Below are 26,664 nucleotides of genomic sequence, written 5' to 3'. Positions count from 1 at the left end.
AAGATGTTACAGATGTGGGAATAGGTATTTGGAACCTTCTTTAAAAATAAAGAATCGTGTATTTATCTTTTCGACTTGGGAGAAGACTGTTTCACACATGTACACTTCTATGTTGCATGGTCGTCTTAGCCGCAAAAGGTAATACCACAAACACGGTTTAAAAAGAATTTCTGGTGTAAATGAAACTCAATTTTTGGGTTAGTTTTTATACTTCAGGAATTTTCAGATAATGTCTTGGTATAATGCCGAGGAACGATTACTTTGATCAAATTACGGAATCCACGCGAGGGAAGCCGCAGGTAATTGCTAGTTATCTATATATATAAAATAAGAGTTTTGTCTGTACATTGCTCAGAATTTGAAAAGAATAGTATTTCTGTATCGGTCATGTCCACAGTAACAAGGAAATGCACTTTTTACTTTTCCGTGCTGTCTGTCTGTCTGTCTGTCTGTCTGTCTGTCTGTCTGTCTGTCTGTCTGTCTGTCTGTCTGTCTGTCTGTCTGTCTGTCTGTCTGTCTGTCTGTCTGTCTGTCTGCACACGCATCACGAGAAAACTTCTGGGTAGAATTTAATAAACATCGGTATGTAAAGTCGGGGGATGAGCTAGTACAATCTAGGCTAAAAATCATTTTATTCACGCTGCGTGAAATGGTGGTTTAGGGGAAGGCCTAAAATTTAATTCTCAAATATTTACATTATTAGCGCTCCTATAGATAAACACTGCATAACTAAAGTTATATATAAGTAAATTTCCGATCATTTATGTCTTATACATCTTTACCGTACCAGCTATGATAACACAGATATTCATGAATTTATATTTCTGTTATTAATTCCATATCATTGTCGAGCCACGACAAAATGGGTTAACAGAATTTAATGAAAATTGGTATATAGAGTCGGAGAATAAGAAACTACAGTCTAAGCTATAAACAATGTTATTCACCTTGGATGAAATTGTAGTTTAGGGGAAGGCGCCTAAAATTTTCTTTTTTAATACCTGTGTTATTTATTGGTCCCATCGAAAAGTACTACATAACAAAAGTTATAGAGAATACAATTTCCAAGCATTTATGTTTTATTCAGTTTAACCGTACCGACTATGATACGGGTGGTATTTCAGATTCAGAAGAAAACTAAATGTGACAGCCTATAACATCGAAAGCGCATGACATTGAGCAACAATAATAACATTACATTGTCTATTATTTGTTGTGATGTTCTTTGTCTGTTATGCTGCCACCGAACTCCGATAGATGGGGTTACTGCTGCGTACGGATTATAACAGCCTGACTGAATATAGGCGGTAAATAGAAGGGGAGTTAGAAAACTTTCTTCTTTAGCATGCCATTCCTCTGGTTCATACATTTCCTGATACTGCTAGTACGGAACACACTGGTTCACCATAGTATTCCAGCTATTCGATTCCTACTCTGACGCGCTGTTTCGAATAAGCAGTTTGCTCACTTAAGGCAGAGGATCACTTAGTAGCAGTAGTAGTGTAGTAGTGGTAGTAGTAGTAGTAGTATGACCTGGTCTAGAATTACCATTTAGGCATATTCCAAATAATAGCACCACAATTCACTAAATAACTCAAAATTCAACCCTGAAAAGAGCCTTTTCTTCAGAGAAGCTTCTTCCTCTTCACCTTTATTAAATTGTACATTCATTTTATTCCAAATTACCAGTGAAGAGAGGGTTTCTCTTTCTGTTTGGAGGAAAAATTTGCTCTAAGTCAGATAGATTTTTCCGCCGCCAGTGTAGTGAATTGAGATTTTCCGACTCATCGGGTATTCTCCTATTAAACAGATGAGTAATAGGGCATAGTTTTTGCCTGGGACTCTACACTATTCGCCCTCCCCCCGCCTTCAACCGCCACCTGCCTCCTGAAATTAAAGAATGTTTGCGGCTTGGTCATTCCAGCTCTGGAACTTTGGACTGTTAGATCGGCAGCGTAGTACTGTTCGTTGAAAGTGAGAAAATGTGTGGTTTTTAATTTGATCGAGTATTTCATATGATAAGCATTGCTTTTAATTGCGACATTTCTACTGGCGTCATCGTACTGATCTCCGGTTCAGTGGGTCGCGGGTTCGATTCCCAGCCGGGTCGGGGATTTTAACCTTAATTGGTTAATTCCAATGGCTCGGGGTCTGGGGATGTGTGGCGTTTTCAACATTAGAGATCATCCTAGGTAGGGCCCTCATCTTCACAGACTTTCAGGTCGCCTAATAAGGCCGTCTACTAGAAAAAGACCTACACCAGGCCTCTCCAAAGGCCATACGCCATTATTATTATTATTATCGTACTGATATGTGTTGATTTCAGTTGGGAAAACCGCTAAGACAGCCTTTCTGAGGATGTAAAAAGGCACGTGGAGAGTGAGTGTGTGCCATTATAATGAAAACTTCCCAACTTGATTGTGACTGATGGTAGGCAAGAGGGCCTACCTTTTCAATGAAAATTCCCTAACCAGATCTTCACACAAGAAGACGTTTGGTGACATCCCCATCGCGTTTATAGGGTAACGTTAAGAGCTATGCAATTTAATACAGTCTTGCTCACAACGTATACACTACCTAACCTAGAATTCTGTATACGATGTTGAATTCCGTAGCGAAGCACGGATACATCAGCCAGTTACTAATAAAGGACGATTGAATTCCTGAATATACGTAATAAGAATCATTTAAAACCGCTGTTCACTCGCTCCTTAATTTTATTTCTGAATAACTTGTGTGTTGCTGAAGTTAACTTGTTGACGATGAATGTGGTGGTAGACTCGTACATTGTAACAAACAGTTCCGGTTGTTTGCTTAGCTGTAATCTGCTTACGTACCTGAACTTGATCTACTTCTAATCAAGTGTAATTGCCATGTGTGGTAACGTTCATTTGCATAAATAGTCTGATATGAATACTTTAACTAAATCACCTGCAGTATGCAAGCACTTCAACTACTTTTTTTCACACGTCCTGACGACTGACGTATATGCAACAGTTCTGTTATGATGTTTCAGGTAAGTTTACACATATTTTCATTCCCAGACATAATTCACGAATGCTAAATAGAACTCATTTATGAATTCGAAGCCGGATAGCTCCAGCTAAATAAATATAATTACCAATTTACATTGATAACGACAATGAATGTCCGAAAGCTTAATATAGAATATAGTCGACATGGAAGCTCTTAGATATTAAATCTGTCCTGTAAACTATAATATGCTCCGCCGTGCACTCCTGCTATAAGGTATGTGCTCCCGCCAGTGATCTCTTCTGCAAATTGTAGTCATTTTCCGGTAGTAGTAGGCACCTGGTCGTAGTCGTTGTGATCTCATTATTTATACGTAATTCTCTCATGCTAGCCTGACATGGGCTTAAATAAACTTTGTTAACCCCCTTCCTTCCACACGGTAGCTATTTGAAATACAGAAACTGCCTCGAAACCACGTGGACACGCGTTATACAAACATTTGTCACAAGGCTGTTGGCTTGTCCACTCGTACGGATGGTTATGACTCCCTTGTCCAAGGAAACTTTTTTGCCTAAGACAACATTGGTTATACGTTAACTTGGTTGCACAATGCCATGCCAGTTATTATACCTTCTGTTACTAGTTACAATATTACTTTGTTTTCAAATCAACAAATCCCACTTATTTACAAAATACATACTGGTTGCAAACAATTCCCTCATTGCCGATTAAATGAAATCAGTTGCATGATACTTAATTAATGGTACTATATAAATGATGAAAATCAGAATATAAAATGTAATGAATCGGCTCAATTGATGATAATAATTATAATGAATGCTGAATGAAATCTGTAACCCAGTTGTACGGTCCAAAGCCGAACCATAGGAACGTCCAGAGTTTTTCTTACTGATCATCCTAAATTAAATGCATCGTTTCCAATTTAAATAGTCCTTCAGGCAGTTAAATCAATACTTCCTGAAATGGTGCGACCGGTTTTCGTTTATTTTCCCATTCGTTAACTTCAACTTCACTTTAATTCATGAAACCATCAAGCTCATCTCAAATTTCGTTACATGTTTCTTGTCATAATATTGTTTTCTTCCTATTAATAAATAATTTAATTAGCTTATATAAGGCTTTCATTCCAAGTAGTTAGGATATTGCTGAATACGTATAGGATACGTCATCAAGTAATGAAGAGCCCGTAAGCAACCCTGTAAAGAAGAGTCTAATGGTCATGCTACTGACAAATCTGAGATAATATATTTCTGCTGTATATACCTGTCGAAAAGTTTAGTACCGACGTATTTGGAAGAACAGGATGGTGATCATTTATTTCTTCCAGATGTTCAAGAGCAGTTGGAATCTCCATGTGGATGGTGGAGGTCCAGCAAAGTGTTGCCGTCCTTCCTGCATGCCGCGTGTCTGTAAACGACAGTGTGGTCTCCGTCACACCGTAACCGTACACCCGTAGAAAACCCATCACCATCAATGAATGGATAACCAGTTTGAAAAACAGACAGAAAAACTTACCCCATTAAACAAATATTGAAAAGCTATCCTCATCTTGTATACAAGCTTTGTAGCGTGTGATCGTATTCCGGTTCACACTCTGCAATTCAGCCTCATCTTCAAAATTTCAATGTAAATTATATTTTTAAGATCTTCTATGGTGGTCTATATTTCAAACTACACAGTAAACAGAAATTAAATGGCATTAAATCAGGAGATCCAGTTGGCCAAAAACCTGCACTAATTATTCTCTTCCCGAAAACATCCAATGCATTTCTTGAATTAAAAGAGATATTTGCCACGCATTTCGTTCAGTTTACGAAAAAACTAAATCAGTTTTAATTCTACATATTGGTCAGAATGAATAGTGTCGTTTAAAATATTTGTATCTAAAATTCTTTTAGCACTAATAGCGCAACGAACTCCCATTTTAAGGTCAGAAATAGGAGCTTTATGAATTATTATTGGACTCTCACGTAAAAATTTTATTTTTAGAATTTACACGTCCATGTGAATAAAACCACGCCTCATCAGGAAATAGCATTAATTCAAGATTTAATTTACCACTGACGAAGGAGAGAAGGATGCCATTGCATTAATGTGTTCTTGCAAGTGGGTCTCCTATTTTTCAATTTGCAATTCTGAGATTGTGTAAGTCTTCAATTCCAGTTTTTCTTCCTCCGGCCGTGCAGAAGAATATGAAAGCTAACTTTTCTGAGCCAGTTTTCTTATTTTCGGTGGGATCGCTAAAGTCTTTCACAAATATCCTGAATGTTTTCATCGTTTCAGGCAGTTCTAATTAGAATGAACCCACAGTTTTGAATGTATTCATAACTTTCTTAATTTTATTACGCGCTGGTGCTTATGCTTCCGCTAAATTGTTGGCGGAATTCTCTTCTTACTCTCTTGGTAGATTCGTGATTTGAAAATTTGCAGTACACGAAAATACGCTGATCAATATCTTAAAAGACGTGAACATTTTCATGTCGTTCGTGAATGAAGTGAATTCCAGTGTATATGTCGCGTTTGTGCTATCAAAATGCCGTGGTGTGCGGTGGCAGGCTGTACAAACCATCCCAGCGCTAATATAATTGTGTCAAATAGGGCTTATGCTCTACTGGGTTTTCAATATTGTTATTATTATTATTATTATTATTATTATTATTATTATTATTATTATTATTATTATTATTATTATTATTATGTTTAGTATTATATATTTTTAGCAATAAAAAGCAATAATATTATTATAGTACTTAATATTTTCAGGGATAGTAACAACATGCAGTATTTAATCTTATGCATTTTATTTAAAGATTTTGAAAATCCACAGCCTGTTTCGGTTAATATTATTTCTTGATTTTTAAGCTCTGACTTTTTAAATCTGTACGTGCATAAGATTGGGAGCTTTAAATACAACATTTCCGGTATATTGGTACATTTAAAACATTTTTAAACATATTAGCAAAAGGTCTCATTATTCTGGGTTTCAAAGTACATCTGCAATATTTACGAAAGCACACAAACAAAATAATAACAACAATAGTTCTGTGCAATATCTTGGTGGTTTTCATGTGAATTTCTTCATTACAACATAAACGTAATTGTGTTAAGGAACATAAGCGAGGTGCTCGGTACGATGATTTTCAGTAAGTTACAGCGCTGGCAGACGGTCCGCGGTCCGCTGACGTCACACGCTCCTGGCCGGCCGCACGTGACACCTACCGTCTCTTTTTAGCTACCGAGCCTTACACCAACCAACCGTATGAGCGACTAAACACGATAATAGGGCAAGCTTCCCTGTGTACAGGTAAAACGTTACTAGTAGTGTTCATTCCTCAGTCACTTTCATAATGTCAAAGTAAAGAATGAAACTGAGACAGGTAATAGCTATTGGATTAACAGAAAGTGATTCGAAACTAATTCGTGAAACAATTCCGCCTTTTTAACGTGCAGTATTTTATTTTATGCTGTATTCGGTTTCCATATGTGTATTTAAATGGTATTCAGATTAACACATTATGTTTAGTTCATAGCCCACCACACAAGGAATCGACGCCATCCATGACAGAACCGATATCAAAGTCGATTGATATATTGACTCGCCCACATGGCACATTGTAGCCCAGTACCTAACTATTTTACGTGCAGTGAAAACGTTTCTGACGGCAAGTTGTTATGTTGGTAACTACAGTATTTTAAAGATCCACTTTCCACATTATTTTGAAGAATGTCAACATATGAAATTCGACGTAATATGAAATAAAATGAAATGAACAAATTTGTTCTAGAACATGCAGAAGACATTGTGCTCCATAAGCACTATAATGTAACCGACGGGGACATGAACCAACGACTGGTGATCAAGTGCACGCGCATTTCTTTGTCTGGTAGCGAGCTCGCGGGAACTCGAAGCTTGGGACGCCACGGGTGTGGCTAGAATCGTAATCTGGGAATCATCTTTAAAACAGCATGACCAACTTCGTCTTCTATACCAAGGGAATTAACGATTTTAATAATACTGTACCGTACAACAATTCAAAAGGGCTGTACGTGATTTCTGAACTCATTTAGAGTGTGTCACGTACTTTATGGTGATTACCTTCTGTGAAAAGAAGGAATATGTCATTATATAACAGTGGAAATTTACAGAGGCCATGTGTTAAATGTCTTCACTCCCATTTGACAGAAGGAATCCTGTGATTACCTTTCTGTGTAGTTGATTAGAATATAATGGTGAATATCATTAGTTCTTTGGATTGCTTGTGTGAGAGGGGCTGGTACTTAACCAGCTGACCTATCATGAATGCCAAGTAATATTTGTGTATATCATCCTGTGTTAAAGAAGAAATATTTCTGTGAAATCACCCAGAAAGCCAAAGCGACGACCTCCAGTGAAATATATAGGTAGGTCAAATTCTTTTATTTTGAACGACTATAACGTGTGTTTTCTATAACAAAAGGAACCTAATTACACTTTGAACTGTGTGAAATTACAATTGTGCTTATTTATCAAATTGTGTGGCATCACCTGGGGCTTCTTCTGCTTCGACCTTACGAACTTCAGCATTTTATCGGGAACCATAAAATCTACCCCCAATTCTTGGTTATCAGTTCTGAGCCATATTCCCCCACCTCACCTATGGAGAAAGAATGCCTTGCTGCGTGAGTACCAGAAGATGTCGAGGAATTCCAGTCTGCCAATTCATGGAGATATACCCAACGCTTTGAACAACAGACTTCGGTCCAGAAATCCCCCAATAAGGACTGTCAAAATCCTGGTTGACAAATTCAGCTTGCAGGTGGACTGGATTCAAGAATGACTCAAGCTGAGTATCAGAAATTCTCCTGTATTACAAGAATACCAAAAGGATTTGACCTACCTCGCGAAACCTGGAAAACCCTCAATCGTATCAGGACAGGCCATGGAAAGTGCGCCGACTTCCTCTATAAATGGGGCAAACTTCCCTCCCCGGAATGTAGCTGCTGTGTCCCTAAGCAAACAGTTTGCCTCTGAGTGCTTATCAGGGTAGCCCAAAAGACTTTCTTCACCCAAATCCTTCTTGTATAGACTATTTACAGAGCTTGAAGGTGAAATTGTAACGTACATAGTATATTATATATTTAATTTGTGATTGTGTGTGTTAATTATTAATGTCAAACGCTAAATAAATCTATAATGTGCTAGTTCATAATTAACATGTAAGTTTTCGTCGTCATGAAGTAAGTGTAAAGGAAGAATTAGTGACCATGTAAATCACGTAGGCCCACCAGGTAGAGATTATTTCGAAAGATTAATAATAATAATAATAATAATCATAATAATAATAATAATATAATAATAATTATAATTATAATATAGAAGCTGGTGTTTTGTTATTTAGATTCTGTGTCTGCTGGGTTACTATCGGATCAGCTGTGTGAAGGAATGTGTGTGGAATAAATAGTCTGCTGAAAATGCGTCAGGCGACTATGATAGAATTAATTTTACGTCAGGACTCACGGTGTGAATTTTCGAAGTCAAATAGTGATTGGACACATATGAAGGCTTTGAAATGAGAAATAAGAAATGATTTATGATTCACCTCGTTGTAATGAGGGTGTGTATTTTATGAAGCGAATTGATGTGATTATGTGATATATTTAAATGGGACGATATTGTTCTTCCCTTGGCAGCGATAACAGCCGTTGCCGCGCCTACGGCGGAAAGGGTGAGCAAACTGGGGACTTGTATTTAGGAGTGAGCCTCTTTTATTTGTTTTGTGCCTTCGTCCCCACAACGTGAAATCGTGGCCCGTATTTGTGACATGTAAAATGTTTCTCGTACTTGTTCCTGCGTGGAGTTCTAATTGATTCATTTCCTCAGCCGACTTAAATAAATTTCAGAAATAAATGACCCGTTTTCTTTTTCTTAATTTTGTTCATGCATATAAAATTATTAAGTAGGAATTTCAGGTTCTCCGCAAACAGCAAAGATCCCGCATTTGGCTCTGGGTATGTGACCGGCAGACTCGCAAATGTTGGGACTGATGATTAGCGTTCGCGTGTGTTGTGTATATATTTCTGTATTTCTCTTCAGTGTTTATGTGTTTAATTGTGTTGTGATGTCATTCAGCGTCGACAATGGTGTCTACCATCGGTGCGGCGGGTTCGTGCATATACGAGTTGGGGTTCGACTTGAATCCAAAGCATATGAAGTTTGTTTTTTTCATGTATATTATCTAAGGTTATTCCAGTAGGAAATGATTTACGTTAGATTAGGTATCACTCAGATTTGTTATATTTGAATATTATGATGTGTTTGCACAGTAAAATACTCCGTACACGTGAAGTCATGAAGTAGACTCCTTCTGAACGATTATACTCGGTCTTATCCCTAAATTAGAACAATGCTCAACAATCCGCAGTTTAACTATGTGGAATTCGATCATGTATTCGCCTCATTTCTCATCATCATCTGGATTATAATAAACACTTTTGATTTTAAAAATTGTAAATATTGTTCTAATTCGATCGTAGCTATTTGATACCCGTATTCTCCTAAACTTTTTGCGGCTAAGTTATTTATATATGTTTGATGCCCACTTGGTTTTAACCCAGATAACGAACTTGTTGATTTATCGCCGGAGACACTTTCGGTAGGGGGCGGGTGCAATACTAACCCTAAATGGATCTGGACATATACTAGGAGATGCAGTGAAAAGCTTATCTGGTGGAGCTGCGCTGGTGGCCTGGGGAAATGCTTGTTTCTTCTTGGGGCTGGGATAGAGTGCGCGGTGAGGCACCGCAGTGAGTATGGTTAGCGGTAAGCGTATGGAATAAATGTTTGGTTCACGAGTGGAGTTCTTGTTGAGCGCATGTTATTAGTGCTGCAGATCTACACTTGTTTTTGAACGTTATTTGTGTTAGTTATCATTATGGTGACGTACAGTGAGTCAGTGTTTGCTGTAGCATTACGGAGCGTAGCATGATATTGACCCTATTTTCCTTGATGAAATAGTTACCTCAGAACGTTTCGTGCAGCCATTCCTTGAAATAATGACTGAGGAAGAAAGGCAGTATGCCTACAAACAGGAAATCGCTCCTGCCCATACAAATCATTAGTTACACTATTCAAGACATGCATTAGAACAGGTGTTCGATGAGCGAATAATATTAGCCATGGACTTTGGCCCCCCCTTGTTCCCCTATTTACGTGTCTGTGAATTTTCTTTCTGGTGGAGAACTTTAAAATAGAAAGTGTACGATAACAATCCCCGTACTCTTGAAGCCCTGGAGGATGAAATCAGGCGACTTATACGTGACGTTTTAGAAGCTGAAGTACAAGGAGTATTTCCGTATTTATTTCGCAATTATTCAATTTGTATAGAGAGCAATGAACATCATTTTAAGAGCTGATTTGTTGAAAAGTAAGATCTAGATTAGTTTTCGGATTAAAAATAAGGTGTACATACATCCATTATTAACCCTTAACTAATAATTTAGGTATACAATATGTAAAGAGACTGATCGCCTGCTCGCGCTGCCGCTGCTTACTGGTGAGTCTAGTAATGGACTGTGGGCAATCTGTTCCCCCAATGTCTTCTACATAGTGCGGTAACTTTTCTCTGTCTCTCCCTAAATATGTGCATATATTCCTGTAATTTTTGATGCTTTGATTGTAGATATGGAAAATGCTTGATTCATATATCTGCCATTGTATTTTAGAAATACTGAATAATTTATGACAGTTCTTCTTTTCGAGAAATACAATGATAATAATTTTTTATTTCAGATGCAGTGGAGTTACGCTTTCACAGTTCTAGTCCTGTTAGCGAGTTATCGTACCTCGGACAGTGCGCGTATTCTAGCCATCTTTCACTACAATGGAAAAAGTCAGTTTTCTATGCTGGAGAACCTGATGAAAGGTCTTGCAGCCAAAGGGCATGATGTGTACGTAGCCAGTCACTTCCCTCAGAAGAATAAGATCCCAAACTATACAGATATCAATCTAAATGGTTCGCTTCCTGAAGTAGTCAATAACTTTACTGTGGATTTTGTCCGATATTTACGTCCCCGGGAGCTTATGAACTTCCTTAGGTACTTGAATCTAGAAGGCTGTAAAGCTTCTCTTAATCATCCTGCGATGAAAGATTTAATGAAGTCAAATGATACATTCGATGTACTTATTACAGGATTCCTTGGTGGTGACTGTTGGATAGCCCTTGCTCATAAGTGGAAAATACCTATTATTTCTGTGATCTCAACATCAACATCTCCCTGGGTGAATGATCGCTTAATGAATCCTGACAACCCATCCTATATTCCTAACTATTTTCTTTCTTATACTTCTGAAATGAACTTCAAACAAAGATTAATAAACACTATATATTATGCTATAACGAAGTGGGGACAGTACTATTTATCAGAATTGCCCATTGACCTTTTGTTACGACAGCACTTCGGAGACGATATACCTCCTGTTTCTGAACTGAAGAAAAACACCAGTTTGGTACTCATTAACAGCCATTTCAGCATTCACAGGTCTAGGCCAACAGTTCCAGCCTACGTTGAAGTTGCTGGTCTACATATTGCAACTCCTAAACCATTGCCAGAGGTAATCATTTTTAAAATTAGTACATTTTTATGAATTAATACTGCTGCATATTTATTTGTACATTTTCAGGGACAACATTTATTACCTTATATTCTGCAATCTACATGTTCTTCTTACTCCAGTCTGTCATTGTTCGATACATACATCATATGTGCTAGGTTTTGAAATATACTGTACATGATGAACCAGCTAAACGTTCACATACAATAACTCGTATACTGTTAAATATATGGAAGTAATGTTTTTACTTTCAGCTACCAAGAGGCTTGCAGTACTTTTCCAGGGTGTGAGTATCTGCTGAGATAATGGCACTAACTATTTTTCTGATATATAACTGCATTGCTCTCTCTACTTAGCAATAAATACATGGGTAGGACTATCAAAAATTAAGAGTTGTGATTATTTTTATAATCCCACCTACTTCTCGAGAATGCAGTCCTCAAAACTACCTCGTTCGCCAGATATAGACAGCGCTATTGGAATGACTTTTCTCCCCTAAAACAATTGCACATTCAGTTTTCCTTTACCTGCCACCTGAAGAGATAATTCAGGTTTTAAGTTGTACACTTTTATCATAATGTATTAATGAGCACAGTACAGCGAATACCTATCTGTCAGAAAACAGGTGGAGAGAACACTGCACGTTAATGATTGATTCGACTAGACTCCATGTCCAAGAAAGAAACCACTTACGAGAAGTACTTATCAGACTGAAAATAATGATACCAACGAATTTGCTGATATTTGGTTTAGGTAATTGTGGTTTCATTTCAAAACATCTCAAACATATTAGTACCATTATCTCAAGAGATATTGACACGCTGATAATGCACTGCACGTTTATGTATGAGCTTCATTTTACTTTTTTTGAAAATAATAACAGGTTTCGATATATTTAAAATTTTAGCCTGTATATAATGTTGAATACTAGCATATTATAAACCCCACTTGTACCAGGTTAGAAAGACTGGCATTTTACACATTGCATTGCATCTCATTTTTGTGTGTTTAAGGTACCAGCACGCAGTTATAATGAAACCGATGTACTGTACAAATATAAACATCAGTATTTCACACTACAGCTTTGACTAGTTCTACCGAGCTCGATCGCTGCAGGCGCTTAAGTGCGGCCAGTAACCAGTATTCGAGAGGTAGTGGGTTCGAACCGCACTGTAGGCAGCCCTAAAGATGTTTTCCGTTGTTTCCCATTTTCACACCAGGCAAATGTTGGGGCTGTGCCTTAATTAAGGCCACGGACGTTTCCTTTCCACCCCCAACCCTTTCCTGTCCCATCGTCGCCGTAAGACCTATCTGTGTCGGTGGGACGTAAATCAATACCGTGTCGTAGTCGAATTTAGAAAGAATTACAGAACGCTGTGACAAGTTATACTGGACATGGAAATATGTTAAATTTAAATTATATAGTTTTGTAGTCATATTTTAATCTGTTCTCCTACAAAAACGTGAACAACCGTCATCGTGTAATGATGAATGAAATATGTTTGTACGAATGTCGATTTAGTTCCATCGTTATTTTACAGATTAATAATGAATAAAAATTGCTTGGTCGTAGGCTGTATTGCTATCAGGAGACCATATTTCTAGTGTACTATATCTTGCTGTTGACGTCAAGTCATTTCGTTTGTGGAACGAAAGCTAGGAGGCAATATATCTTGTAAATATCACAACGAACAGCAAAGAATTCGTCGATATCCCTAAGATATCTAAGATGAACGTTTTGAAAGAAAATTCAGGCTTTCAAGATGTGGATATTCCGGCGAATGTTGAAATTTTGGTGGTTAGATCATGTGAAGAATGAATAGGTACTCCAGAGAAGGATTAGATGATCTGATCTCATAAGAAACAACTAAACCGAGGATTCATGCACATGCCTCCGTCCCTGGCGTGATCCCCGTACAAAAGTATATCATGCATTAAAACACTCTATTTGAATGCAGGAAGGTAAAGTGAGTTTCAAAATGTAGATGGTCGATCACAAAATGAGTTGAAAAGGTAATTCCAGCACGAATTACCTAAAACATAAAATTATCTTCTTCTTCCTTATTCGGACTTGAAGGCGGCTTCCAGCATGTGCGGATTGGAAGGGCTCCGAGGTGTCATAGCAAACCAAGATATTCTTCTTTTGCCAGGTCTTCTGCATTCAGATTTTCTGTAGCACAGAGTAGACATTTTCGATGATTCTTTATCTCGTCCTACATATAGTTTCCCAGTTTTAATTGTTTTTATCAGCTGATGTCAACAGCACATTCTCTGGAGTACCTCTTCATTCTTCATATGGTGCAACCACGAGATTTTAAATATTCGCCGCTATATCCAAATCTCAATGGTTTGAATTCTCTTCTCTGTGACTTCTGTCAACGTTCATGCCTCTACTCCATACAGGAGAGTGAACGACGTAACACTTCACCATTCTATTTCTGAGCGTAAGAATTGTCAGATGTTCCATTTGACTTCCACAGATGAGTCCCAGTCCTGGTTAATTTTTGACCCTCTCGATCTGTTGGGCGCTGACCAGGTGGTATGTGATTCTTTGTTACGACCGTGTACTTTGTACGAAGTCAATGTCATAATCATTGCTCACTTATTTAGCTCTAATGACTAGATCTTGAAATTCCTGAATGCTATTTGGAATCAGCACGTTGTCACCGGTATAGGGTATGTTGTTGATAAGTTCGCCATGTATCTTAATACATTGCTGAAGATCATCAAGCTCTTCTGGGAGCATCTGCTCTGAGTAGATATCGAAGTCTCTTTGATGGATTGTTTGGGTCATCAGTCCATAGATTGCTTTGATGCAGCTCTCCATACAACCCTGTCCTGTATTAACCTGTTCATTTCTACGTAACTACTACATCCTACATCTACTCTAATCTGTTTGTCATATTCATACCTTGGTCTACTCCTACCTTTTCTCCCGCCTACACTTCCCTCTAAAACTAACTTAACAAGTCCTGGGTGTCTTAAGATGTGCCTTATCATTATATCTCTTCTTCTGGTCATATTTAGCCAAATCGTTGTTACCTCACTAATTCGATTCAGTACCTATTAATTTGTGATTCGAACTACGCATCTCACCTTCAGCATTCTTCTGAACCACTACATTTCGAAAGCTTTTATTCTTTCTTTCCGAACTAGTTGTCGTCCACGTTTCACTTCCATATAATGCCATCCTCCTGACGAAAGTCTTCAAAAACACCTTTATAATTCCTATATCAATGTTGGAAGCGAGAAAATTTATTCTCTTAAGGGAGGCCTTCCTTGCTTGTGCTAGTCTGCATTTTGATTTCTTCCTTCCTTCTGTCTTCATTAATTATGCTAATACACAACTAACAATATTCATCTACTTCCTTTCCAAATGTGATATTTCCTGCATCACCTGACTTCATTTGACTGCACTCCATTACTTTTGGTTTGAATTTATTTTCATCTTCTATTCCTTCTCCAAGACTGTGTCTACCATTCAGAAATTTCTCCACATCTTCTGCAGACTCAGATAAAAGAACAATATCATCTTCATATCTCAGAGTTTTTCCTCTCCTTGAATTGTGATTCCTTTTCCAATTCCTCATAGATTTCCTTTTACCGCCTTTTCTGTGTAAACGTAAAAAAGGGGACTAACTGCAGCATTTCCTCGCTTTTGTTCTGGATTGCTGCTTCTTTTTCATAGGCTCTTTTTAATAAACTGATTAAATACAGTGTAGTTTTTATCTCATCTTACACTTTTAGTATTATTTAGTTTTTATCTTCCTCTAAATAGTTCATAGTTACCAGTAATTAATAAATTTGTCATCTTTTACAGGATTTGGATAAATTTCTTAGTGAAGCTCCAGATGGTGTAATATACTTCAGCTTCGGTTCGTTAATTAAATGTGAGACCCTTCCAAAAGAAAAACTCCAGGCCTTTGTTGATGCATTCAAACTACTTCCTCAGCGAGTGCTTTGGAAAATTGACGGAAGTCTTGTTAAAGGTTTACCACCTAACGTGAAGACTTCAAAGTGGCTACCTCAACTAGATGTTCTCGGTAAGTTCATTCTGAGTGAGCAGTTATATTTCTGTAAAAGTGACATCTTACATCACATTAATTAGTATTGTATAACATTCATCAATGTGAGTTGGCAAACGCTCGAAATACCTTTAAAAATGTGTGTACTTTAATATTTTGCGAGAAGTGTTAGTCAATGTTTTTCAGGAATTCCTAAGACGGGGTTCGAACTTAACATCTCTCGAATTCAAGCTTACAACTTCGTGGTTCGTACTATACAATCAATTTACCTGGTATATATCATTTCTAGTGCTAGCAACAGGCGATTTGCCTAGTTTTAGTTGGATCAGTATGAGTGACGTTATACTGAATTAAATAAGTGAATAATACGGTCAACAACTCTTAGCTAATGAAGAACATAATATTCTGTTGTAAAATATGGTGCCTTGTTGTCATTAAAATAATCAAATTAGCAATAACTCTAATTTGCATCACATAAAAATCTAACACATTTGTTGTATTACTTGCTGGTTTAATGTATGAATGGCAAGATAAATATATGCATACGTACATACATATTAATATTTACAAATTTAAAGGGGCCCATGATAAGCTAGGCTTATATCTTTAAGTCTAAATTGCCTACCCATTCTACGGCTCCGGGGGATGCCAATTGGAAATCGGATCGATTTTCCTGTCGTCGCCGTTGCGCCTAGAAATATCCGGTATGTGATAATGTTTCAGCTTAGAACTCTGACCCGAAAGGTTCAGTCATCTAAGGTTCAGTATTGCATGAACTATACCGACGTATATTCGTTCTAAGTGACACATGTGCTGCGGGTCAGTATTTCCTCCCTCTATGTAGTCACATAACGATACTTTGAGGCGCAACGACAATATGCTCCTATATAGGCTATATAGAGCGGAGACAAATTGATTCTCAGAGAAATATGTAAGGCATTTTATTGAAACAGCGGTTAATTAACTCACTAGTTAGATTATCCTATTTTAACAAGTAATAGTTACCAAGGATACAAAGGAGGAAAGAAATATCACTCCCATTCGTCTTCTAAGTAAGAATGTTCGTTTGACTCAGACTTTTATCTTTACGTCGCACCGACACAGATAAGTCTTATGGCGACGATGGTATAAGAAAAGCCTAGGAGTGGGAAGGAAGTGGCCGTAGCCTTAATTAAGGTGTGAAAACGGTAAACCACGGAAAACCATCCTCAGGGCAGCCGACAGTGGATTCGAACCCACTATCTCCCGAATGCAAGCTCACAGCTGCGTGCCCCTAACCGCACGGCCAACTCGCCCCGTTTGTAATATATTTATATACAGAGCAGAGTATGACTTCAGCCCTCAAACAACACACACACACACACACACACACACACACCGTGTCACGTACAACTAGCGGCATAGGGTCCTTGTTCAGGCGATCGCCTTATATACTTAAGTTTACAGATTCGAATTCCGGCACAGTCAGATGACATTTAAGGTTTCATACAACGCAGAGTCCCGTGTCAGACTTTCTTTTCAATTTTTGGCTTACGATCTTGTTCGACCACAAGCAGTGCACGTTACATAATGGAGAGAATATAAACTGATAGTAATTAGTACGCCTAGTTGGCATGCTCATAAACTACTGTATTTGTATTTATTGACTCAAACCCCCAAACCCCATGGCACTACATTCCTTGAAGGGCCTTGGCCTACCAAGCGACCGCTGCTCAGCCCGAAAGCCTCCAGATTACGAGGTGCCGTGTGGTCAGCACGACGAATCCTCACGGCCGTTATTCTTGGCTTTCGAGACTGGGGTCGCTATCTCACCGTCAGATAGTTCCTCAATTCTAATCACGTAGTCTGAGTGGACCTCGAACTAGCCCTCAGGTCCAGGTAAAAATCCCTGTCCTGGACGGGAATCGAACTCGGGGCCTCTGGGTAAGAGGCAGGCACGCTACCCCTACACCACGGGGCCGGCATTTATTGACTCATATTGAGGATATTCGTTTTACTCATCGCTGCTGGAATGCAGTTTGATAAGATTGGTCTTACGACTTACGGCAACCAAAACATCCATGCTCATGGCCGGTCTCAGAGTAAAAGTAGATGAGTCGTGTAATACTACAGACTCGTGCTAACGCTCTGAGTTTAAAGATTTACTGAAACGTTAAAGAACCCCCATCCAGGACAAACTCCCGCCTTTTGACGCTTTTAAAGCCAATAATACGCGAAGGTGTGTTAAACACATAACATTACCATTTACGCTCTTATAATGTATAAAAATATTTTATAAATACAGGAGGACTGAACATCCAACACGCCTCCCACCCCACCCCATTAAGTGCGCCAGTATCCAGTATTCGGTAGATACTGGGTTTGAACCCCACTATCGGCAGCCCTGAACATGTTTTTCCGTGGTTTCCTATTTTCAGACTAGGCAAAAGCTGGCGCTGTACATTAATAAAGCCCAAGGCCGCTTCCTTTCCGCACCTAATCCTTTCGTGTGCCATCGTCGCCGTAAGACCTATGTGTATTGGTGCGACGAAAGGCAGACTGTAAAAAAAACATCCATCCCCACCCCCAGCACCACTATTATGCAGGTTTCAGGCTTCTTTCGAATCTATATAAATAAAGTTGTAGGGGATCTGCTGTCTGTAATTTCGCCTGTTTTTCAAATTTTTCAGATATTTATCCGATTTAGGTCAACTCAAGACCGTATCAGTGGTGTTTAGGTTTCGTGTCTGTCTGTTTGTCTGTTTGCTTGTTCCACCATCACGGCGAAACGGCTGGACAGATATCGACCAAACTTCATATATAGCGTTTACTTATCCAGGGGAAGGTTTAAGTATGCATATTGCATGGAAATCACTTAATAGAATGGCTGTTTATAGGGAAACCACAACGGTTTTCTTCAATTTTCTCTTATACTATTGATTTTCTATAAAATCCGTGGACTACAAGTGAAACGTCCCTTCATTATAAACAATTTCGCTTGAGTATAATTTCGCTTACTCTTCAAATGACGGAAAAAATTACAAATTTTTCCAGATTTCATGCTCTGCATTGAGCGGCCGACAGACCGACAACGAACCTACCGGTTACCATGGCAACATCTCTGGCTGCTTGCCAGCAGGGAAGTAACATAGGTTAACGTCATTTTCTTCAAAATACCTTAAACTCGTGGTTGTTCCTTGCGTAGAAGACGAGAGAGACGTCATGCTGCCATTTTGCGGAATATTTGCCGAATCCCATTGGAGGTTACAAATGTCGTCAAATAGCTTTAATTTTGCTGTTAACATTTGAACAGTACCGCGGAGTGTAGCCCAAGATTTAACACCGCAAGTTGTTTTCTGGCATTTGCTATAAATTTTACTGCATTTCTCTTCCACTTCTGTTTTCAGCTTTAAATTTTTGCCTCTGTTTTGCCTCTTTAGATTTGAGTAACAACACCACAAATCATCCTCTTATCTGTTTACCTAAGAATCCCTGCCCCTAAATTTCTCCTCTGTTTCTGCCTTCTTATATCCTAACTCATTTCTAGGGCCCGGATTTTTAAAAAATGCATATGCGCATATGCAATTGCATATTTTGACATATTTTGAGGGTTTGTGCATATTCTAGACGTAACAGCATATTCCGGTATATAATGTCTGAATTTTAGGATAATTACAAGAACTACTAAAATAAATCTGTTTTGTACATCCCTAGCTAGTTGCCTATTTTATGTGCATCCTTCGTTAGTTGGTATTTTCGACTGTCTGTGTAACGGCATTTTACTTTCACAACTGACAATGGCAACAGATAGCTTAGGTGTGGGTAGGCAGGCTGGACTTCCCTGAATTCCTTTCTCTACCACAGCAGATATTAATCTTAGGGGGCTGGGCACTTGGTCAGGACAGAAGTATCTTCAGTTCACTAGTTACGTTCCATTTTAATACCCTGCATCTCATTTCTAAAAGTGTTAGTTTTTAAAAAATTCCTAAGGAAAAGAGCAGCAGAAGAGATTTACTAAATCGGTGGGTGTCGGGTAATTGGGACTATTCAACAGATGGTGTCATCGTGTACTATCAATTTTGCTCAAAGGAAGTGAAATGTGAAAAGAAATTTCAGCTTGAACAGCATTCAAAAACAACTGCACATATTAAAGCAAAGGAGGAGAAGAACAGCACACCACAACAACTACTTCTTACACAGGTAAAGCCCAAGTCCTGTAGTCTTAATACATTTTCTAATGATCTTTGTAGAGCTTTCGTATGCAGCAACATTCCATGGAATAAATTAAACAATCCAGTTCTGCGATCATTTCTCGAGAAATATTGCGTAAATCAAAAAATACCAGATGAATCAACTCTTAGGAAAAATTACCTACCTCCGCTATATGAATCTACCCTGGAGTTGATCCGTTCTGATATCGGAAGGAACTGTGTCTGGATATCGGTGGATGAGACAGCGGATTCTTGTGGCCGTTACATAGCAAATTTCGTGGTTGGTAAATTACATCCAGACGAACCCGGTAAGCCACATCTTCTTGCTAGTAAAGTACTAGAGAAAACCAGCCATAGCACAATAGCAAGATTTGTAAATGATTCTCTGCGACTATTGTGGCCATGTGAAATTGAGACTGATTGTTGTAAAGTGCTTGTACTGCTCACAGATGCAGCTTCGTATATGTTGAAAGCAGCAAAGACCCTCCAAGTATTTTATCCAAAACTCATACACGTAACCTGTTTAGCGCACGGATTACACCGCATTGCAGAAGAAATACGCGCACAGTTTCCAGCTGTTAACAATTTAATTGGATGTGGGAAGAAACTGTTTCTGAAAGCACCAGCTCGTGTCCAGCACTACAAAGATTGTCTACCTGAAGTTCCTTTGCCACCTGAACCTGACCTGACTGGGTGGGGGACATGGTTATCTGCAGTATCATTTTATCAGGAACATTTTAATGAAGTGAAAGAAGTGATTACAATACTTGAAGATGAGCATATTGTGTGTGTCTGTGATGCAAAAGGTGTGTTTGAAACCGCTACTGTTTATCAAGATGTGAATTTCATTCATGCACATTTTTCTAAACTTCCAAAAGCCATTGAGAGCTTAGAATCTTCTGGTATTACCCTCCATGAATCACTTGATCTCGTTGAAATAACTGCATCTTCGTTGAATTACGCTCCAGGCGAAATTGGAGAGAAGATTAAATGCAAGTTAGAAAAGGTGTTGAATTCGAACCCAGGACTGAAGAAGATCAAGTTAATTAGTCAATACTTGAGTGGAACTAGGGTATCCTTGCCAGATGTATGCTCCGAAACGTTGGTGCCCATGTATAAGTACTGTCCAATTACGTCAGTTGATGTAGAACGATCATTTTCAGCCTATAAACTCATTTTGACGGACAACAGACATAGTTTGTCTCCAGAAAACATTGAAAGACTACTAGTTACCTATTGTGATGCTTCTTTTTTCAATAAATGATACCTGTAAATAGGTAAGTGAATAAAATTGCATGTTTTTAAGAGCATATTTCCTTATTTTTCGTGCATACATTGTAACTTTTTAGTGCATATTTGCATGCATATTTTCAGGTTTTTTAGTTCATATAAATCCGGGCCCTACTCATTTCATCACAATTTAGTGAGGGGTATTTCATTTTACGTTTCATCCACATGGTATTCACATAGGGCTATTTGTCTCACCCGGCTGCCCTCCGTTAGACTATAATCCTATTTTCTATTAATTTCAACTTTGTAACCGTAATATTTTCTTCCGTAATTACACCGTACGTATGCGAGTGCTAATCCAGAAACCTAGACAATGTTTCCTTTGAGGAGAAATTGCAATCTGTTCAAATGTATGACTTTTTGGCACCGGAGCATCTCGAAATATGGAGGCAATTTCAATGATGGTGCAGACCTTCGTTTCTGGATAATTGGTGGCTAAACGGTAAGTCGTAACACAAAACAGAACGCACAATCGCGTTTCAAATTCGAGAGATCTACAACTTTGGTCCTATGACATATTGTCATTTCTCGATCCCTTATACGTTAAATAAAGTTAATTTTAAGTTAATTTTGTACTTTTTACACGTATATCTTATCGTTTGGCATTCTTGTAGGAAAGATAGAATCAGCAAATGTGGTATCCACATTGACACGACCAGTGGTCATATGTTAACCAAATGTTATGATTTAATAATGTTATTAGCTTTACGTCCCTCTAACTACTTTCACGTTTTTCTGAGATGCCGAGGTGTCGGAATTTAGTCCCGCAGAAGTTCTTTTACGTGCCAGTAAAACTACCTACACGAGGCTGACGTTTTGAGCACTTTCAAATACCACCGGACTGAGTCAGCTGAATCTGCCAAGTTGGGGTCAGAAGGCCAGGGCCTAAACCGTCTGAGCCACTCAGACTGGCAATTTTATGATTCCATCTGCTGCATATGTATCTGAAAAAGAAAGTATGAAAACTGTACCCAGATTTCGCCCAATTTAATGCTTCTAATTCAGTCTAAATAAATGTTTTGTTGATATGACCTACCGTTTAAAAGCAGTAAATCTCGAAATGAAGGTCTGCACTTACAAACGTGCTCATGCTTATGTATACAAATAAATTTCTAGGCGGTCCACGGTCTGTAATTTCGTTTGATTTGCCAATTTTTCAGATATTTATCCGATTTAGGTCAACTCAAGGCCGCATCAAATGTTTTAAGCTTTTGTGTCTGTCTGTTTGTCTGTTTGTCCGTCTGTTCCATCACGGCGAAACGGCTGGATAGATCTCGACCAAAATTCACATATAGAGTGTACTGATCAAGGGGAAAGTTTAGATATGAATATGGTTTGAAATCACTGAATAGAATGGGGGTTTATAGGGAAAATCTAGAGTTTCCTTCCATCTTCTCTTATACTACCGATTTTCTGTAAAATCCGTGGACTACATGCGAAATATCCCTTATACGTTACGTCCCTTTGTTATATACATTATTTCACTTGGTCACTGCACATTCTATTCTTTGAGTGAGTATTCCAGGCTGTTCAAATGTATGACTAATAGTCCCCAAAAAATATCGAAATATGGAGGGAATCTCCTCGACGGTTCAGACCTTCGTTTCGAGGTAATTGCTTTCTAAACCATATGTCATTTCACGAAGCAGATTAGTCAATCGCTGCTCAATTTGGAGAGATCTTCAACTTTGGTGCTATACCTTATTGTCATATTTCAATTCTTTATACTTAAGATAGCGCAGCATGTTTCGGTTACAGTGAAATCTCTCCAACTCGAGTGGGACTATCGTTAGGAAAGGGGGCCTGACATTATAATGAAAACTACCTGTCTCTATTGCGATTGGCAGCTGGTAAGTGAGCCTGCCGTTCTTGTAGAAACTCCCGAACTCGATTGTGAATGACAGGAGGAAATGTGACCTCCCATTATCATCTAAATTTCCCCAACTTGCACCTTACATGGGAAATAACGTATGGGGTCTTGTCCGTTTTGTTTCTCGGATATCGCTATGAGGCATGCAATTTAATATAATCTTACTCACTGCGTGTGCAGTAACTTACGCAGAGCTCCGTATACAAGGTAAATTACCGTAGCGAAGGACGGGTACATTAGCTAGTTAAAAAATAATTTTATTTCATACTAGCAAATGTACCCGTGGTTCGCTACGGTATTCTACATTGTAATCGAATATCGAAGTAAATACTGTACATACAGTAAATAATATTACCGGGCGAGATGGCCGTGTGCGTAGAGGCGCGCGGCATTGAGCTTGCATCCGGGAGATCGTGGGTTCGAGGCCCAATGTCGGCAGCTCTGAAGATGGTTTTCCGTGGTTTCCCATTTTCACACCAGGTAAATGCTGGAGCTGTACCTTAATTAAGGCCACGGCCGCTTTCTTTCAACTCCTAGGCCTTTCCTATCTCATCGTCGCCATAAGACCTATCCGTGCGGTGTGAAGTAAAGCAACTAGCAAAAAAAAAATTAAATAAGATTTTTTTCTATTTGTTTTTACGGCGCACCGACACAGGTAGGTCTTACGGCGACGATGGGACAGGAAAGGTCTAGGAGTGGGAAGGAAGCGGCTGTGGTTTTAATTAAGGTACAGCCCCGGCATTTGCCTGGTGTGAAAATGGGAAACCACGGAAACAATTTTCAGGGCTGCCGACAGTGTGGTTCGAACCTACTATCTCCCGAATACTGGATACTGGCCGCACTTAAGCGACTGCAGCTATCGAGCTCGGTAAGATTATTTTAAAATGGCATGTCTCTTAGCGTTTTCCGAGAAACAGCATAGGGAGGCTCCCAATACGGTGTTTCCAATGTAAAGTGCCTGTTACGGATTTGTGATGATAACGGCAGGCTCGCTTGCCTACTGCCATTCACAATCGTGTTGGGAAGTTTTCATTATAATTGCAGGCCCCATCGCCTACTGTGCGGTCACAATTGATTTGGGAGTTTTCATTACAATGGCAGGCCCCCTTTCCTACTTCCAGACAGATTACAGTTTTCATTAGAGTGTTTGGCAACTTCCCTATTACCAGTCGAAATTGAGTTGTGCAGTTATAATTATAATAACAGGCCCCTTTTCCTACAGCCAGCCAGCTTACTACCAGTCACACCTAGTTGGTGAGTTTCCATCAAAATAGCAGGCCACTATGCCTAATAACAGTCACATTTTAGATGGATAAATTTGTTTATAAGGGCGGGTACCCTTGCCTACAGCAAAACACACTCGGATAGGGGACTTTTAAACAACAATGCATGCTCCCTTGCCTTCTGCAAGTCAAATCGAGAAGTGAATTATTCACTACAATGGTAGGCCTTCCTTACTAATTCCAGTTACACAGGTGTTGGAGAAGGACCCCATTCCTACTGCCAGTCAAAGTCGGTGTGGGGAGTACTGATTACAATAGCAGACACACCCTTTCTCGATCGCTACAAGACGACATCAGTGAATATATACTAGGTGGCTGTACTTTCTACGTATAAATGTCCCGCAGGCATAAGTGATGTGTGGGGTGTCTACCAACTGATTTTAACAGGGGAAATACTGCCAGCGGGCAGGTTATGTCAGAATATGAAGAGATAAGAAACAGAGTCACACTCGCAGCATGTTACTCAGCGCTGGCGGTCGAATGCACACCTTGTACTAGTAAACATGGTTTTCGACCGCATAATTCCAAGCTGGTGTGTGCTACAGCCGCACTATATTTGCTATCTGCATATCGGCAGTAGCTAGTGTGATCAGCAGCGGTGAATACACATACATTATTTTAATCTGGACAATCTGTTCGGAATGCAACAGAAGCTCCAAACAGACGTATGCCTTCTACATACGTACTTCACCGAACAGTATTAGTTTTTGTTTCACACATGCAACTCTTCCATCGAGTGGAATGTCTACACGTGTATCTATATATATATAAAATAAGGGTTTTGACTGTACATTGCTCAGAATTTGAAAAGAATGGCATTTCTGTATCGATCATGTCCATAGTAATAAGGAAATGCACTTTTTACTTTTCCGTAATTTCTGTCTGTCTGTCTGTCTGTCTGTCTGTCTGTCTGTCTGTCTGTCTGTCTGTCTGTCTGTCACGCTGATAGAAATGGTAGTTTAGGGGAAGACCTAAAATTTAATTTTCAAATATTTATGTCATTAGTGGTCCTATCTTAATAAAAATTGGTATGCAAAGTCGCTACAATCTGGGTTATAAATATATTTATATTTACACTGAGTGAAATGGTAGTTTAGGGGAAGGCCTGAAAAGCAATTCTTAAATATTTACGTCATTAGTGGTCCTATCGCAAATAAAACTGGTATACAAAGTCGGAGAATTAGCCACTACAATATAGGCTGTATATCATTTTATTCATGCTGAATTAAATGGTAGTTTAGGGGAAGGCCTGAAATTTAATTCTCAAATATTTGTGTTATTAGTGTTCCTATCGATAAATACTACATAACCAAAGTTATACAGAATGATATTTCCGCCCATTTATGTCTTATACATTTTTACGGTACCGGCTATGATAACACAGATATTCATAAATTTGTATTTTAGTTGCTAAGTCCACATAGACGCCGAGCCACGAGAAAATGGGGTAACAGAATTTAATGAAAATCAGTATATAGAGTCGGGGAATAAGAAACTACAGTCTACGCTATAAACAATTTTATTCAACCTGGAAGAAATTGTAGTTTACCGGGCGAGTTGGCCGTGCGGTTAGAGGCGCACGACTGTGAGCTTACATTCGGGAGATAGTGGGTTCGAATCCCACTGTCGGCAGCCCTGAAGATGGTTTAACGTGGTTTCCCATTTTCACACCAGGCAAATGCTGGGGCTGTCTGTACCTTAATTATAATAATAATAATAGTAATGTTATTTGTTTAACGTCCCACTAACTACTTTTACGGTCTTCGGAGACGCCGAGGTGCCGGAATTTAGTCCCGCAGGAGTTCTTTTACGTGCCAGTAAATCTACCGACACGAGGCTGTCGTATTTGAGCACCTTCAAATACCACCGGACTGAGCCAGGATCGAACCTGCCAAGTTGGAGTTAGAAGGCCAGTGCATTAACCGTCTGAGCCACTCAGCCTGGTTGTACCTTGATTAATGCCACGGCCGCTTCCTTCCAACTCCAAGGCCTTTCCTATTACATCGCAGCCATAAGACCTCTCTGTGTCGGTGTGACGTAATAAATACGTATGTTTTTGGTCCTATCGAAAAGTACTACATAACAAAACTTACAGAGTATATAATTTCCGATCATTTATGTGTTATTCAGTTTTATCGTACTGACTATGATGAGTGGTATTACAGATTCGGAAGAAAACTAAATGTGAGGGCCTACAATATCGAAAGCGCATAACATTGATCAACAATAACATTACATTGACCATTGTTTGTTGTGATGTTATTTGTTTCTTATGCTGCCTCTCAACTCCGATAGATGGGATTACTGCTGCGTACCGACGATAACAGCCTGACTGAATATTGGCGGGAAATAGAAGGGAGTTAGAAAACTTTCTTCTTTAGCATGCCATTTCTCTGGTCCAAACATTTTCTGATACAGCTGG

The 26,664-nt window shown here is 38.9% G+C and overlaps 1 protein-coding gene across 2 annotated transcripts in view; it reads left to right on the top strand.

The window, feature by feature from the left end:
- Positions 1-2,942: 2,942 nt before the first annotated feature.
- The window catches only part of LOC136856722 (UDP-glycosyltransferase UGT5), a 45,666-nt gene continuing 21,944 nt past the window's right edge, over positions 2,943-26,664 (top strand). The window contains exons 1-3 of one of the 2 annotated variants that reach the window (XM_067134795.2): positions 2,943-3,016; positions 10,763-11,584; positions 15,405-15,627. In XM_067134795.2, coding sequence (XP_066990896.2) covers positions 3,005-3,016; positions 10,763-11,584; positions 15,405-15,627 — 1,057 coding nt within the window. In that variant the 5' untranslated portion in view covers positions 2,943-3,004. Of the gene's footprint in view, positions 3,017-6,275; positions 6,299-10,762; positions 11,585-15,404; positions 15,628-26,664 lie in introns of those variants that run through there. The other variant, XM_067134796.2, reaches the window with a different exon arrangement.

The sequence above is a fragment of the Anabrus simplex genome, chromosome 1 (assembly GCF_040414725.1).
Source record: "Anabrus simplex isolate iqAnaSimp1 chromosome 1, ASM4041472v1, whole genome shotgun sequence".
Taxonomy (NCBI): domain Eukaryota; kingdom Metazoa; phylum Arthropoda; class Insecta; order Orthoptera; family Tettigoniidae; genus Anabrus; species Anabrus simplex.
Note: the sequence above shows the minus strand (reverse complement) of the source record. Positions and strands in the feature narration are given on the sequence as shown.